The 16616-nt window shown below is 38.8% G+C and overlaps 1 protein-coding gene and 1 long non-coding RNA gene across 2 annotated transcripts in view; one reads left to right on the forward strand and one right to left on the reverse strand.

The window, feature by feature from the left end:
- tet1 (tet methylcytosine dioxygenase 1) overlaps nucleotides 1-16616 on the reverse strand; it is a 36453-nt gene that overhangs the window by 2702 nt on the left and 17135 nt on the right. The window contains exons 3-11 of the mRNA XM_083539246.1: nucleotides 16359-16409; nucleotides 10734-12840; nucleotides 10555-10645; nucleotides 9869-9962; nucleotides 4848-5056; nucleotides 4505-4655; nucleotides 2657-2746; nucleotides 1960-2097; nucleotides 58-367 (exon numbers count right to left, since the gene is read on the reverse strand). Of these exons, the coding sequence (XP_083395372.1) occupies nucleotides 58-367; nucleotides 1960-2097; nucleotides 2657-2746; nucleotides 4505-4655; nucleotides 4848-5056; nucleotides 9869-9962; nucleotides 10555-10645; nucleotides 10734-12840; nucleotides 16359-16409 (3241 nt within the window). The remainder of the gene's footprint in view (nucleotides 1-57; nucleotides 368-1959; nucleotides 2098-2656; nucleotides 2747-4504; nucleotides 4656-4847; nucleotides 5057-9868; nucleotides 9963-10554; nucleotides 10646-10733; nucleotides 12841-16358; nucleotides 16410-16616) is intronic.
- On the forward strand, nucleotides 5064-6002 carry LOC310724897. The gene is made up of 2 exons (XR_014533198.1): nucleotides 5064-5458; nucleotides 5867-6002. It is a non-coding gene; the product is annotated as an uncharacterized lncRNA (long non-coding RNA).

Genomic DNA, 16616 nt, shown 5'->3' on the forward strand with positions numbered 1-16616 from the left:
CTCTGACTGTCTTGCCTTTTTTATATTTGAGTAAAAGAATGGCACTGCTGACAATACCTCTGAGAGGTTCGTTCTTCATTTTTGTTGGGGTGATCTGCTTCTTTTCCTGGCTGCTCTGTTTTTCTCGCTCTCTCTTGGCCTCCAGTCTTCTTTTGCGAGCAGACTTGACGGGCTCAGCCAGCATACGCACCTCTCTCGGAAAGGCGGAGAGCACCTGCAGGGCTCCACTCTCAATCTTAGCTCTCTGGCCGTCCACCTGCCCGAACTCATCAGTCTCTGAGATCTTATAGAGAGGCAGGACATGAAGTTGCTCATCCTCTGGAATGTTTCTCACTGCCCGATTATCCTCTTTAGTTAATGTGCATACCTGCAAAAAGAAGCGACAGAGCATACTTTTTTATTGACATGAGTATGCCATGCAGAGATTTCTGCACTTCTAAAAAAAAACCTATATACTTAATATTACAGTCCAATGGCATCCAGCATGACATTCTGTAGCTACATCACTCTCAGAAACGTACACTGTATTTAAGAATACTCCATAATCAAGGTGATTTTAGACAAGAAAATCATTTTACACTCACAATTGTGCATACCTGAGACCTGCCTCTGTTCTTTAGCAAACTCCTATAACAATTACTTCAATAGGCAGTAGTTCCACATGAGGTGTTGAATTAAAATTCCAGTGTGTGAAATTTACGTATTAAACCCTTACCACATAGGTGTACATCTGAACTAGGGATGCACCGAAATGAAAATTCTTGGCCGAAAACGAAAACCGAAACACCGAAAGAAATTATGCTAATTATTATTACCATTGCATTTATGGCTATGACTGTGTACTAACCTTACTAAAATCAAGGCATTTCAATTGCATAAATTAATATTAAAGTGTCAAAGAATAAATCAATTACAAATTATGAAAATATTTATTGATAGCACATTGCAACAATGCACAGGATAAAATAAATAAAAATTCAAACTTAAATGTTTAACTTAAATGCACTCATGTGTACATTAAATAATAATGTACAGGCCCTCTGGCCTGCTGAAAGGTTGTACAATTAAATATGTTCTTTCATAAAAAACAAAGTGCATTCAGAACAAGTGCAACTGCTTAAAGATAACAATATTTTCACTGTAGGCCTACAACATAATAGTGTATCAAAAAGATTGCCATAGCCCATATGTTAACTGTAGAACTTTAACAACAACAAATGCACCAAGAATTGCAAATGTGCAAAGTGGATAATAAATATTTAAACACTAGACAATCCCATTCTACTTCTTGAGGTAAAGTGGCAGGTTTTTCTTGATGAAGAGTAGCTTCTCTGCTTTATCCCAGTAAAGTCTGTTCCTCTTCTCATCGAGAACATGGGCTGCTGCACTGAACAGTCTTTTGCTGTCAGTGCTTGTGCACGGAGCAGAAAAGTACTTGCGTGCCAACTTTGCCAGGACAGGAAAGCGCCTTGACAACATCACTGGGAAACTTCCTTGCCTTTTCAAAAACGTCCCCCACAGACGGAGTGCGCGTGCTCGGAGGGGTTTTGCTTTTCTGTGCCGCGTTACTCTCATATTCAGCATAGCGATCGGGATGTTTGGATTTCAGATGATAAATTAAACCCGACGTGGAGAAAGTCTTTGCAGACGCACCCCTCTTGAAATTTCGGCATTACATGTTTTGCAAATCGCTATCCGTTTGTATTTCTCAGATATACTGAAATACGTCCACACCGCAGACATGTTGCTTCAGACAAGCACGTGCAGGACACGGTTTCTGTTTGCGTCATCACAACCAACTGTTTCAGCCGTGTTTTTTCGGTGATCAAAGTCTTTCAGCCGAATACCGAAAATGCACTTTTGGGCCATTTTCGGCCGGAAATTTTCGGTGGCCGAATATTCGGTGCATCCCTAATCTGAACCAAATGTAACTTAATATAAATAACACACGATGCTCACCACAGTACTCCCGTTGGTCATGTTTTGTGTGTCCCTGTGAGCGTGAGCGCAAAAGTCCACACATGCGGTCACACCAGAGAACGGACGACCCTCTCTCGTGCCCAGTCGACAGTCTTGCCCCAGCTCCTCCTGCTCCACCTGAAAGGACATAAGTCAACTCAACTTTTCTATGTCACAATGAAGATTTCAGCAATGTTAGGAATTTTTTATTATCTAGCTAGAAGCACCAATTGTAAGGGAGTTTCACTATCTGGTGTGCGATGATCAGGAGATTGTACTCGCCCCGGCATGTCAGTAAAAACACGGTACAGGATTTAGAACACTCAAACTTTACTGGGTTTAGAATTAATCGTGTGTGATTATTGCTGTCGACTCCTAGCTCCTGTTCGGTAGGTTGCGTGATGTCGAGTCTGCTTCTCAGTGCTTTGGCCTTTTATACTCTTGACGGTGCACGGTGACGTCATAGGTAACTTATCATGAGTGTTAAACTGTATGTCTGCCTCTAGTGGTGAAGCGTGGAAATACAACTGAATGGGAATCTCTTCTTACAAGCATTCACAGTAAATCGACAGAAATTAGAAATACTGACAATATCTGGAGAATCTGGAGAAATCTTAGCATCTCATTGTTCCCCATTTGCTCAGAGGCTCATATAATTCTATTGATTTCACTCTTTTGGCTGTCTTTATGATCCCACCTGGTTTTCATAAGCCTCAGGTGCAAGTTTCCTATACACAGGAGCCACGTCTGATGCCAAATTATGCAGATTGCGTTCAAGCTTCACCTCCTGTTGATAAAAAAAAATTATATTTACATTTTGTGTTCTAACAATAAACCCTTTTTCACACATATATATACGTATATGAATCATAGAAAGGAATGTTGACGGCAGTAACATGTTTAGTACTCGCGTCTGTTATAATAAAAGAGAGATTACACTAGCAATAGGAACCGAAAAAGACAATCATTTATATGCATATAGTATAGTGCTACTGTCCTTTTATTTAATTTAATAATAATATTTTATATTGCACTATACCTGCTATTCCTTTAAAAATATGCAGATAAGTAAAAGTGGATACACAGAAATTGGCATTGCTGTACAATTGCACTGCCCACAATAATGAAACTATAAATCACTCACAGTACTGAATATTCCAGCATATCCATTTTAATGCATGCAAACCACAGAAGCAACATGCACTTATGGTTAAAACGTGAAAAGATTTAGACATATCTTTCTTGCACGTTTTTTATTGACGTTAACATCTATATAACTCGCATTATTTGAAACTGCATACACTAGAACGTAGGAATGTGCATCGATATAACTGAGGCTGATCAGATTTGCATCTTGATGTATAGCCAACAATACGATACATAGATGCATATGAAGCAGCTACCGATGTGAAGCGATACGATTCACCCCTATTACGATGCAGTGCGATCCTTCCCGATTTGATTCAATGCAATATAATTTCACAAACAGGCCTCTGTAGTGCAAAAACAAAACAAAGATTAAATAAAACCAGAAGTTCTTTTTCTTTTCTGTCTCCAGGAAGATGCAGCTCTACCTCTGCCATATTAATGTATAAGTATAACGCATCTACTAATAATTATATACAAAAATATTGTTTTTACAAATATGTTAAAAATGATGCATTAATATACAAATGCCAACTTGTATCCGATAAACACTTTTTTAAATGGATGCATCACATCGGTAACTTTTATGCCCATGCACCAATGCGAATCTGTGAATCTTACCATCCCTACTGAAAAGCCGACTATTCAATGCCTTTATGAACATCAAAACGCTGACGAACCTGATGGTTTATTGTACCAGTGCTTTCAATTTTCTCTACAATAACTGCTTCCATACCATGAAATCCAAAGGTAAATTTTATTTATAATAAAAAAATTATTATCAGTAACCTTAGCCACGTTTACATGTACACTTTTTTGAAATTCTGATTAAAATAACTCAGATTGAAAGATTCGGTGGACTGTTTACATGAGATGTTATCGAATCCTATATGGTGTTTTTTATGTGCCAGCGCTTTGGAGTTCTATTATTTCTTATGCGCTATTTTTTATGTAAAGCAACAGCGTGTATTTGTAGGCATTCTACTGCTGGAAGGTCTGAGGAAACGATGAAGGTCCATAGTCAGGACTGGTCTTAATGGGATGTATTGCTGAAATTTAGTTACCTGGAATGGAAACTTTCACATATCGGCGGTTATTCACACGTTTGTGTGGATTGGCAGAGGAATGTAAACGTAAAAATAATCGGTTTAACGTGTTTACATGGCAGAATTTTTATTTTGTTTGGTTTATAGTAAGGTTTATCTCACCCCCTCAAACCGATAACAATTTCATTAGGTTTGGGCATTTTATTCCGATTGAGGCGTTTATATTTTCATTCGGATTGAACTTTTAAACCGATGGTGATTTTTTATTTTATCTATATATGTTCAATACAATCAAGAATAAAAAAACATTTTAAAAATATAATATCCACTTACTGAAGGCTTGCTGCACTTACCTCGGCAGGGTAGTCACCCTGCAGCCGGAACTTTCGGGGAACTTTGCTACGTGCAAACTTGCAACCATTGAAGTACATGCTCCATGAACAGCCAAAAGAAAATGAGGCTCCACAAGTCTCTGGGTCCAGACCCTGACAAGCACAGGTACGACTAAGGAGGAGGGTTAAAAAAAGCGAAAAGAGAAATATTAGTCCTAGAGTAATACCTTCTACTTAACATATGATAGCTTTCAATCATATGTGCTATTTAAATAACACCCTTGTGAATGTGTGTCTCTGTGTGTGTGTGTCTCTGTGTGTGTGTGTGTGTGTGTGTATGAATATTATTTATTTTCTGACTCACTCCTCATTGAGGGCACAGCGGCGGCTGGTGGGCGATCCGTATTTGTAGAGGGTGTTGGTGAGTTCCTCATACAGTCCGTCAGCCATGTTGCGTGGGATGCCCTCCCAGGCTAGGATGAGGATGACCAACACAGCATTCTGGCAGCAGTGACCTGCACGCTGACGCACCAGGCACAGGAGCTTCTCCTCTTCGCTGCCCCGACGGATAATCTAAAAGACATGGTCAGGGTTGGTGCAATTTGCCATTAGTGACACCCTTGTACACTGTTTCCACTCAACCAGCTCATACCGTGACACCTCCATAATAATAGAGGGCAACCTTCTTGTTTCCCAAACATGTCTAAGGTTTTAATAGATTATGTAATACAGTAAGGTCTAATTCCTGCATTTGTAGACTAAGGGGTTATTGCTGATACCTTAAGCAAGTTCCAAGTCACTTCATTCAAATTCATTTTTGCGACGTCCAAGTATATCCTTTGTTTTGCATGCAAACCTTTCCCTGATTACTGTTCTCTGCTCTGAATGTGTTTGGATTTAGTAAATCTATTAAAAAGCTAAAAGCTTCTCCCAAGTCTAAACTATTACAAAGAACTATATATGAACACATTATTTGTTCTCTCCTCACACTAGCTCAGCTTGCACTCAGTTTAGCCTCTACTTGTCAGTCTATGCTTCACACAATGTACATATGTATGTATTAGATACACGTCCCTATCATAAAAATGTTAACCATTTTATCAGTTACAATGCTAGATAGGTGCACTTTTTTATAATCGAAATGACTGTGTTAGTATTATTAAAATGTATTATACATAGAATGTGGTGTTAATAGGTTTATCAGGTATCTAAGGACAAATGAAAGAGTTATATAATTCTATATAATAGTAATACAATTTAAAAGTAATTTCTAAAGGACATGATGCTCAAAAAATGTGGTGTTATGCATAGCAGCACAATTTGTAAGCTCCTCAATGCAAAGGGGCCACATGTTGGGATGGTTCGTTTTGAGTACATTCTGAGTCACTAGGAACACTGACATTGCAATGGTAATGCTGGTGTGTGTGTGTGTGTGTGTGTGTGTGTGTGTGTGGTTCTGGAGCAGTAGGTGCAACAACTTTGCTGGGATTTCACTGTCACTCAGTGTCACTGCTCAGTTGGGAACAGGTCTATCAACCGAAAATATTGTCCTTGGAAATTGAAGTCTAATAAAATGAATAAACAGAGAGGATTAATGAATAAGAGCCAGGTTTATTCTGTACTCAGCAGAGGGCATCTCAGTTACACACAAAGTGTGTGCAAAAGACCAAGTTTATCAACCTCTTATCATGCTCACGACTGTGGTTTTTTGTTCCTTGAACTCAACTGAGACCTTGTGTCCAGACGTTTTGGATGTTCACATTTACAAGAAAAGAAAACCTTGTTTCGCTAGAAACAGAAACTCAACTCATAGGTACAAATATAGTTTGTTATAAAGTTATAAATGATGCACACAGTTAATACATTTTTTCTCCTACAACACCTAACCAGCAGAGGCACTGTCAAAAACTGAAAAGAAAAAGCAACAGTTCATACTGAGGCCAAACTGCAACCTGTCTGCCATGTTTACTGACTGTACGAATATAGCAGAACAGAAAGTACAGCACCCACACACCCAAGTAACTAACCATTCTCAGTGCTGTCACTGTCACTGTGAGTCTATCAGGCACAAGAAATAATTAGCGGCTATAGTTCAGCGTCTCCTTTTTTGTGTTAACCATACACATATACTGTATGTGTATATATATATATATATATATATATATATATATATATATATATATATATATATATATATATATATATATATATAATATTAGTAACCATGAAGTATAATTAACACAGAAAAAAGAATATAAACTATAGCAGCTAATTATTTATTTTTCCTGATATCTATATATCTCTATATATAGATATATATATATACTGTGTGCCCAATTATTAGACAAGTTGTATTTTTTAAGATTAATTTTGTTATTGTACAACTATAGTGCTCTTGGTCATGTTAAAAAACTCCCAAAACTGAACATTTAAGTAGTAAAAGTGAAGTTTTGGCTTTCTTAAAAGAATATCTACAATTGCACCATTATTAGGCAACTATTAGTGTGCAGAATTATTATGCAACTAAATGAAAAACAAAGATTTTCCCATCTCACTTTATTTTTACCTGTTCAGGTAAGAATAATAAACAAACTCAAAATTCACAAATAAACATTTCTGAAATTTCAAAAAGAAAACCTTAGTGACCAATATAGCCACCCTTCCTTTCGATAACAGTCACAAGCCTTCCATTCACTAAGTCAGTCAGTTTCTTGATCTGGTCAGAATCAACTATTTGTGCATCCACAACCAGAGCCTCCCAGACACTGTTCAGAGAGGTGTACTGTTTACCTTCACTGTAAATTTCCTGCTTAAGAAGGGCCCAGAAGGGTTTAAGTCAGGGGAAGAAGGGGGCCATGCCATTAGTTTTTAATCTTTAATGCCACTACTGGCCAGCCACACAGTGGAGAACTTTAATGCATGTGATGGAGCGTTGTCTTACATAAAAATCATTAAAGATGCAGTCTTTTTGAAAGATGCAGGCTTTTTCCTCTATCACTGCTAGAAGAAAGTGTCTTCTGAAAATTGGCAGTAGGTCTGAGAGTTGATTTTCAGTCCATTTTCAACCCGAAAAGGTCCAGCTAGCTCATCTTCAATAATACCTGCCCATACCAGTACCCCACCTTCACCTTGCTGGCGTCTGAGTCTAAGTGGAACTCTGTGTCCGTTACTGATCCAACCACAGGCCCATCCATCTGGTCCGTCAAGAGTCACTCTCATCTCATCAGTCCACAAAACCTTTGAAAAATCTGTCTTCAGATATTTCTTGGCCCATTCTTGATGTTTCAACTTATGTGTCTTGTTCAGAGGTGGTCGGGTTTCAGCCTTTCTTACCTTGGCCATGTCTCTAAAAACTGAACACCTTGTACTTCTTGAAACTCCAGGTAGGTTGGAGTTGTGGAATATGGCAGCACTGGAGGATAATGGGTTCCTGGTAGCTTCATGTTTGATTCTTCTCAAAACTTTGTTGGTTAATTTGCGTCTTTTCTTCTCGACACGTTTCTTGCGACCCTGTTGACTATTTGATGTCTGATGGTTCTGTGATCACGCCTTAAATATCTTAGATATTTCAAGAGTGCTGCATCCTTGTTAAAGACTTTTAACAATCTTTTACTTTTCAGAGTCAGTTAAATCTCTTTTTTAGCCCATTTTTCCTGAGGAGAAGAATCTGGCTAATAATTATGCACACCATGATATAGGGTGTTGATCCCCTTAGGCCACACCCTCCCTTGTTACACAAATACACATCACCTGATATGCATTAAATCCAATAAGCATTTAGCAAGTTTATACAGCTTGGACTTGGGGGAAATTATGGATAAAATGATGATATGGTCAAAATAATCACTTGCCTAACAATTGTGCACACAGTGTATATATACACACACACACACACGTATATATATATATATATATATATATATATATATATATATATATATATATATATATATATATATATATATATATATATATATATATATATAAAAATTTTAATTTGCATTAACGAGCAGTTGGACGGTGAGTGTATATACGTGTGTGTATATATATAAATAAATATATATATATATATATATATATATATATATATATATATATATATATATATATATATATTTATATATAAATTTATATATATACACACACGTATATACACTCACCGTCCAACTGCTCGTTAACGCAAATTTCTAATCAGCCAATCACATGGCAGCAACTCAATGCATTTAGGCATGTAGACATGGTCAAGACGATCTGCTGCAGTTCAAACCGAGCATCAGAATGGGGAAGAAAGGTGATTTAAATGACTTTGAATGTGGCTTGGTTGTTGGTGCCAGACGGGCTGGTCTGAGTATTTCAGAAACTGCTGATCTACTGGGATTTTCTCGCACAACCATCTCTAGGGTTTACAGAGAATAGCCAAAAAAAGAGAAAATATCCAGTGAGTGGCAGTTCTGTGGGCGCAAATGGCTTGTTGATGCAAGAGGTCAGAGGAGAATGGCCAGACTGGTTCGAGCTGATAGAAAGGCAACAGTAACTCAAATAACCACTCATCACAACCGAGGTAAGCAGAAGAGCAACTCTGAACGCACAACACGTCGAACCTTCAGGCGAGTGGGCTACAGCAGCAGAAGATCACACCGGGTGCCACTCCTGACAGCTAAGAAAAACTGAGGCTACAATTCACACAGGCTCACCAAAATTGGACAAAAGAAGATTGGAAAAACGTTGCCTGGTCTGATGAGTCTCGATTTCTGCTGCGACAGTCGGATGGTAGGGTCAGAATTTGGCATCAACAACATGAAAGCATTGATCCATCCTGCCTTGTATCAACGGTTCAGGCTGCTGGTGGTGGTGTATTGGTGTGGGGGATATTTTCTTGGCACACTTTGGACCCATTAGTACCAATTGAGCATCGTGTTAACGCCCAGCCTACCTGAGTATTGTTGCTGACCATGTCCATCCCTTTATGACCACAGTGTACCCATTTTTTGATGACTACTTCCAGGCTGGTTTCTTGAACATGACAATGAGTTCACTGTACTCAAATGGCCTCCACAGTCACCAGATCTCAATCCAATAAAACACTTTTGGGATGTGGTGGAATGGAAGATTTGCATGGATGTGCAGCCGACAAATCTGCAGCAACTGCGTGATGCTATCATGTCAATATGGACCAAAATCTCTAAGGAATGTTCCCAGTACCTTGAATCTATACCACGAAGGATTAAGGCAGTTCTGAAGGCAAAAGGGGGCCCAACCCGGTACTAGTAAGGTGTACCTAATAAATATATATATATATCTCCCACATCCATCAATCATAACTTTAATCCCCTCACCTCAAAAAAATTATGAAATTAATAAAATATGTTTTAGCAGGCCACTTACCCACTTGGCTATTGGACAACCCTGTGAGCTCCGGCCTTCCCTTCCTGTATATACCACCACTTCCATGCGAACTGCTTTGCCTTTCTCCCCATACCTAGAAAAATAAATGTGGTTTTAGATACTAAGGAAGGGTTCTATTACACATTGCACCTAAATGCATCACAGACATGAGCCTGCAGCAGGTCATCTGTGAACATATAGTGTGGTAAAAGTCCCTCTGCTGGGCCCCTTCAGCACAAAAATGTGGCTTCCTGTTGCACTTCACTAGTGCATGAGAACCAGGTTTAGCTTTTCTGCTTGTATACACTGGTTTTCTTATGTGCACAAAGTTTAACAAAGATTTAGATTGCTGCAGAAATAAAAAAAAAAGCAAGCATCCGACAATTATTTGAAGAAATTCATGACTGAAGCCAATTATAGACTATAGACAGCTAGTGTATGTATGTAATTGTGTGATATTGAAATCTATAGGTCCCAGTGAGGGAGGTATATCCTTCCATTCTTCAAAACAGACTATTAAAAAAAAAAATTCAGGGGTTTGTAGTTATACCATATTATACTGAATTAAAACAGAATTCAGTTATCTTGTATTTCTGGGGATTTAAATGTACCTTTCATATTTTATACTTAGAAGTAAGGATGAAAAAAATTTATTCGGTGAAAAACACAAGATTAAAGTTTGTCACCTGTTCTCCATCATCTCTCGTACTGCAGCTACAGTTGGCCCAGATCCAAGGTGTGTGTAGTATGGGCCCTCTTCCTTCTCAATGATTTGTGCTACAGAAAAATACAACGTTTCTGAGAAATTCCTCCTACTAATGGTGTCTGTGATCTAAAAATTGGTCAGTGATGTTTTACAGCTTACCCATACATTCACAGGAGGGGAGGTCCAATGTTTTTTTTGAAGGAGTGTTGATCAGATTTTTGGCTGGTGTGTCCAGAAACTTTAAAGGAGATTCCAAAAAGCTGTTGAGCATGTGCTTGGTGGGAGTGCTTTTTCCAGGACATTCTCCATCACCATTTTCCACATGTTTAGCAGACACAGACAACACGGTCAGAGAGCCGGATGTCTCTACTTTGCAATACCCGTTCTGATCAACGAAAGCCTGACGTGGCTCATAGTTAAATCTGTTTACTTGTGGCCTCCCTGGACTCGTTGATGAGTCTGGCCTTTGGACATTAGGCATGGCACAGGGGGCTTGAGGTTTAGCACCATGATTGAGCACACTGTGGGTTTTCGATACCTGAGAATTAAAACGTTCTTCACATTCATGCCTCTGGCCTTGTGTAGCACCTAGGTGACCATTTGTAAGACTATGACAATGTCCATTCAGTTGACACTGGTTGCCATGGCAGTGACCCAGAGCTGCATGGTCTGCTTTAAAATGCTGAGTGTTCTGGTTTCCAGAGCTCATCAGAGCCTGAAGGTCTAAGTGCTCTTTCTTGTGGGAGTTGCTAAAAAGTCGCCTATATTCATTATTAGCATGTCCTAGGTACTTTTTCAAGTCTATTTGTGTCTGGGGCAGAAACGGATTTCGTTGGGAGTGCAATTTTGTTTTTTGCTGCAACGCCTCCATTTTACCCTTCATCTTTAGAAGTGCTTTGCCGTTGGGTGATCTCTTGGCTAGTGGTATCCTATGATTGCCTCCCTCATTCGCAGTGGCTTTCTTTTTTGATTTCCTTGGACTTGAGGAGGTTGACTTTGTTTTGTTTTGCCTTTTTAAATGTTGCCCAATGGCGTGATGGTTGTATTTTATGGTCTGAACTGGCGTTCCCTTGGGTGGACTGTTTTCAGAAGATACTGGCTTGTGTTGTGATTCTATCATGAATGCAAGTTGCACCAACTGGGCAGCTACCTCCTCTTCGTCTTTCCTTCTTGAGTTATGCGTTCTATCAACATGTTTGATCTTTTTGAAAGTGCCATCGATCCTCTCTGTTTTACAAAGTGCTTGATTAAATTTTCCATTATCCTGGGTGTGCAAGATTTTTTCACATTCTGAGCTAGCCTTTAAGAGGTCATGTATTGAGAGTTTGTGGGGCATGCTGCGGTGGGTGGAAGTTTCTTGCCTGTTGTATGGACTGCAAATAACAGGTGTCTGATACAATGATGAACTAATTACTGGGACCTTATTGGAAACAACCTCTGGTATTGATTTAGCTTCTTGGAGTGGTGCAGGCTTGCTTGATGCAATGTTTGTATACAATGAGCTTTCATTCTGAAGGTTTTGACTCTGGAATACTGATTCTGGAGTAGCTGCCAACTGGGTTAAGGCCTCAATAGCTATGGCCTGATCAATGCTTATGTTCCTTTTGAAAACAAAAGACTGGATATTGGAAAAGGACCGTGCATCCGAGTCTTTAAGCTGTGGGTTACAATTTTTTTCTGGATTGTTAAAAGTCTGTTCTTGGTGTATATCACTCTGATATGATTCTTCTCTTTCATTTTTAAAAGAACAGACATCTGAGGTTTGTTGACCAAATAGCTTCTCCTCCAAAGCCTTCCTATCATTCACGGAGGAACACACTACAGCTGCTAGTGTAGACAAAGCATCTTCAAAGTAGACATTACTACCTGAGTGGGATGTAAAGTGTTCATCCTCCACCTCTTCTATTTTGATCTTTCCATTTTCCATCTTTTCAGGAGGTGCATCAGATGGTTGAATGCTGGTGAGTATGTTCAAAGTCCTTTGGGGCTTAAACTGTGTTTTGGTGTGATCTGTATGTTTTTCAGTGTTTGGTTTTACATGTTTAGCACCATTGTGAGAGTCATGGTGAGTAGGAAGTGCATGGTGGCTGACAGCAGGCTGAAGCTTGCTCTCAGCTGGTGTTGGTGCAGGACTGTTCTGAAGAGAAGTGGGCGAGTCAGGTGGAGCAGAGTGTTCTTGAGATACATCACATGCCCCGTCCTCTGGCACCTCCTCCTCCATCTGCTCTGAACTTGTGCCATTTACTGAGATGCCCTGTGACTCAACCTGAGTAGGAAAAAAGAGAATGATGACTAAACCGGTATTGACATAGGAGTGATGTGGCACATATTACTACTGACCATCATAAATCAACAGCCTGATGATGCCACAGCAGGACTACACCCTGAACCGTTTGATATGGACATATTAATGAATATACTGGTCCCCTGGTGGTCTAGTGGTTAAGATGCAGTGCTCCCACCGCTGCGACCCGGGTTCGATTCCCGGTCAGGGAACCATCCCCAGCCACTCTTAGTGCCGGTCCCAAGCCCGGATAAATTGGGGAGGGTTGCGTTAGGAAGGGCATCCAGCGTAAAACATGTGCCAAATCAAACGTGCGGAGGATCCGCTGTGGCGACCCCTAACGGGAGAAGCCGAAAGAAACTTTAATGAATATACTCAAAACTTTGGCTGGAGAACAAAAAACATTTGTCCCAATATCTGATCAATATCTTTTTATTAATCTTGTCCTGTTCTGGAGAAAAGATTAGTGTGTTAACCCTTGTGAAAATAGACCAACATGATCAATAAAAGAAGTTTTAATTAAGAAAGTTGTCATTATTTATTTTTTGTTATAAAATATAACATAGTGGCTGTTCTATTTTGTGCAGTGTTTGCAGGTTCACTAAAGGAATTATAAATTATATATTAAATTATTATTATAATATGCAAAAAAAAAAAAAACAATGTATTTTTGACGTTCATGGCCTAATCCATCTCTATTTTTATATTTTGAATAGCAGGATGAAGTAATTTTACTAGAAATATACAAATTTGTGGTGATGTTTGTAATTAAAAAAATTCTTCTTGCATATTTTTAGATTATCTATTATCTGCATCAACAATTAATATAGTGTATATACTGTGGTATTTCCACAACAGAACAAGAGTATAAAAAGCACCAACAGTCAATAACATTTCTGACGCAGTGAGGTTCTACTGTTCTTACATATTACAGATTTTCACTTTTTGCATAAATACAAAACTCCATGCAAAGATACACAACACTTAAACAGATGAATGAATTTAAGTGTTTGGAGTCAACCTGTGGTTTAATTGTTTACTGGAAATCTGAATCATACACCAGCAACTACTGAATTTATTGTTTTTATTATCATTTATTCCAGGACATGCAGGGATGCAACTGACTCGCCTTGCCAAAAGCAGTGTGAGGCAATAACAAGCAGCACCTGCAACTGTCATGGCTGGATAGAAAAACAAAAACAAACAAAAAAAACACTATAGTCATCAACTTCTCTGGCATGTAATCCTGAAATGTGAGGGGGAAAAAAAAGCAGCCAACATCAAAAAATACTTTTCATATCCAACACTGGAACATGTCCAAGACCTGCACATGCAGCCTATGTACTGTATATCATCACATTGTGCTGTACGTCTTCATGGTCTATTCGTATTGCATTGGAAGAGCTTCTCAATGTAAATGTCTCGATGGGAATGTAAATCTCATCTAATGATATTTATTTGTACTTTGTGACCTGTAAGTTTAAAAAGTTCCATTTATTTGTTAAATTTGGGGTTATTGACATAAGAACATATTCAGATTTGGTGACTGAATAATCAATGCAAGAATCATCAATATTTACTCAGGATAATATTAGTCAGGTTACATATCTATCAGTTGATTTCTGGGCTGCTCACTCAGATTACTTGAGTGTAGATCACACCTCTGAAGTTGCCAGGCTATTCTTATGTACAACTTTCAGGCTTTTCTGGCACAGGCTCAGACCAGGACAAAGTGGTTCCCGAAGATAATCTAGTTGTAATTACCAATAATAACATGCTATGACAGTAAAACTTCTTGCCTACTTTATATACATGGAGATTTCAGTGAAAAAAAGGTTGTGTCCCATTCAGGCAGCAGCTTTCCGATCGCTTGTGTATGTGCTGTGCTCACCAAGAATCTCTTTATTTGGAAAGGGGCAATCAATAAACAGATGTGTGTACTGGCTGACCTACGTGGCCTGTAGAGATTTGCTTTTTGAAGGTTGAACACGTGAATTTGTCATGCAGCTCGTAGAAATCTGCTGAGCTGAGCATATATTTTCACTCGTCCTAATGAAGTCAGTGTGTATGACATCTATCAAATTAACAAATTAAATCCAAATACTCCGGTGCACTTTAGTTCTGTTACTGGAAAGCTAAAAAAAAAAAAGTTAATAAAAACAGCTGCAAATAAAATTGAAAAGAGCAGCAACCAGCAAGATTCCTGCTTTAGGTTAATCTGCATTAACATGATGTCAATACCAGAATCTGAAATCTGAAGGATTTAAACCCTGAAAGTTTCTGACTTCATGCTGTCTCTTCTAATGTGCAAACAGCAGAGAGTGAAACAACTCTTTTTTTTTTTTTAATCAAGTGTGCTTGTTTACTGTAAAAACATGTATAGTGCTTATGCAGCTGGCACTTGGCAATGACATAAAGGAGATGATTTGCTCATTCTCTGCACGTCACACATCTCGGCTTCTTTGTTTCTCGTTTGTTGTGTCTGAAGCTCTGAAGCCCCAGAAAGTCACACTTGACTCCTTTTTTTTGTTGCAAAAAAACCCCCCTATTGCACACACACACACACACACACGCACGAGCAAACACAAACCCCGACAGTAGACATGGCAAACGACACACACACACACCCCCATGCACACACCTAGCAACAGAGCACGTATTGCCTACAGAATTCTAAGAAGCCTCCCTAAGGAAGCGTTACCAGGGAAAGTTAGAGCAGGGTGGGCGTGTCGAACCCAAACACAGAGCAGAGACTTCACATCTTTTGCATCTCACTAACTACACACACTAATGAAATCTCTCATTTACAAAAGAAAGAAGACAATAATAGTAATAATGCTCCGTTGCAAAAGAAAGAAATGCTAATCCAACCTAAATAACACCTTCTCTTTAATCTTTCCACTTGTTCCATTCATAAACAAACATTCACATTTTAAAGATTCAAAGACACAAATAGGTCACAGATTTACACTTGGTGGTTTGGATTTCAAGTCGTTAATTCTTAAAAAAAAAAAAAAAAAGAAGTTGTTTCTAACTTGACACATTACTAACAAGAGTCGCGATGCCCCCCCCCCCCCCCAAAAAAAAAAAAAAAAAAAAAACACCACCATATTTAAACCCATCAAAGAACAATTTACCAAAACTGCACCGCGTGCACGGTTTAAGCGTATCGAGCCTTGAGTGCAACGTGACTTCTGAAAAAAAAATCATGCTTCCTTCCTGGTGAGTTTCTCTGAAGCTGTTTTTGGTGGCTTCATTCATACACTACTCTTTTCCTGTTTTACAACTTTGCAGTAGAAAACAGACTAAACAGAGCGCAGATGAAAATCTTATGCTCGCTTCTGCCAACCAGGCAGTATAAACATATGTACATGAGTATATTAAACAATGAAAAGAGCAGCAGGTGCCAAAACTGGACTTAATTACAATTTTTTTTTAAAGAAAACAATGAAGAAAACATTGGTGTAGCAAAAAAGACACAAAAAGTGGCCGTCTGTTACCTTGGAGACTCTGTCCCTTTTCTGTGGTTTGAAAAGATCTTTGCAGCTCACCTAAACAGAAAAATCAAAAAATAAATCACCACAGGTTACTGATGCAGGAATAAAAACAAAACACAGTCGGATGCACAAAGCAAATGAGCAGAGCCACAGTCATTACACCTCTGTCTCCTTGAGACAATAGGCGTGAAAAAAAGCCAGTGGTATACCTTGTCGCTCCTTAGGGGCAAGCCCTCGATTTTGGGCAACATAATCCTAAAA

This window comes from Silurus aristotelis, assembly GCF_946808225.1.
Source record: "Silurus aristotelis genome assembly, chromosome: 4".
NCBI lineage: Eukaryota > Metazoa > Chordata > Actinopteri > Siluriformes > Siluridae > Silurus > Silurus aristotelis.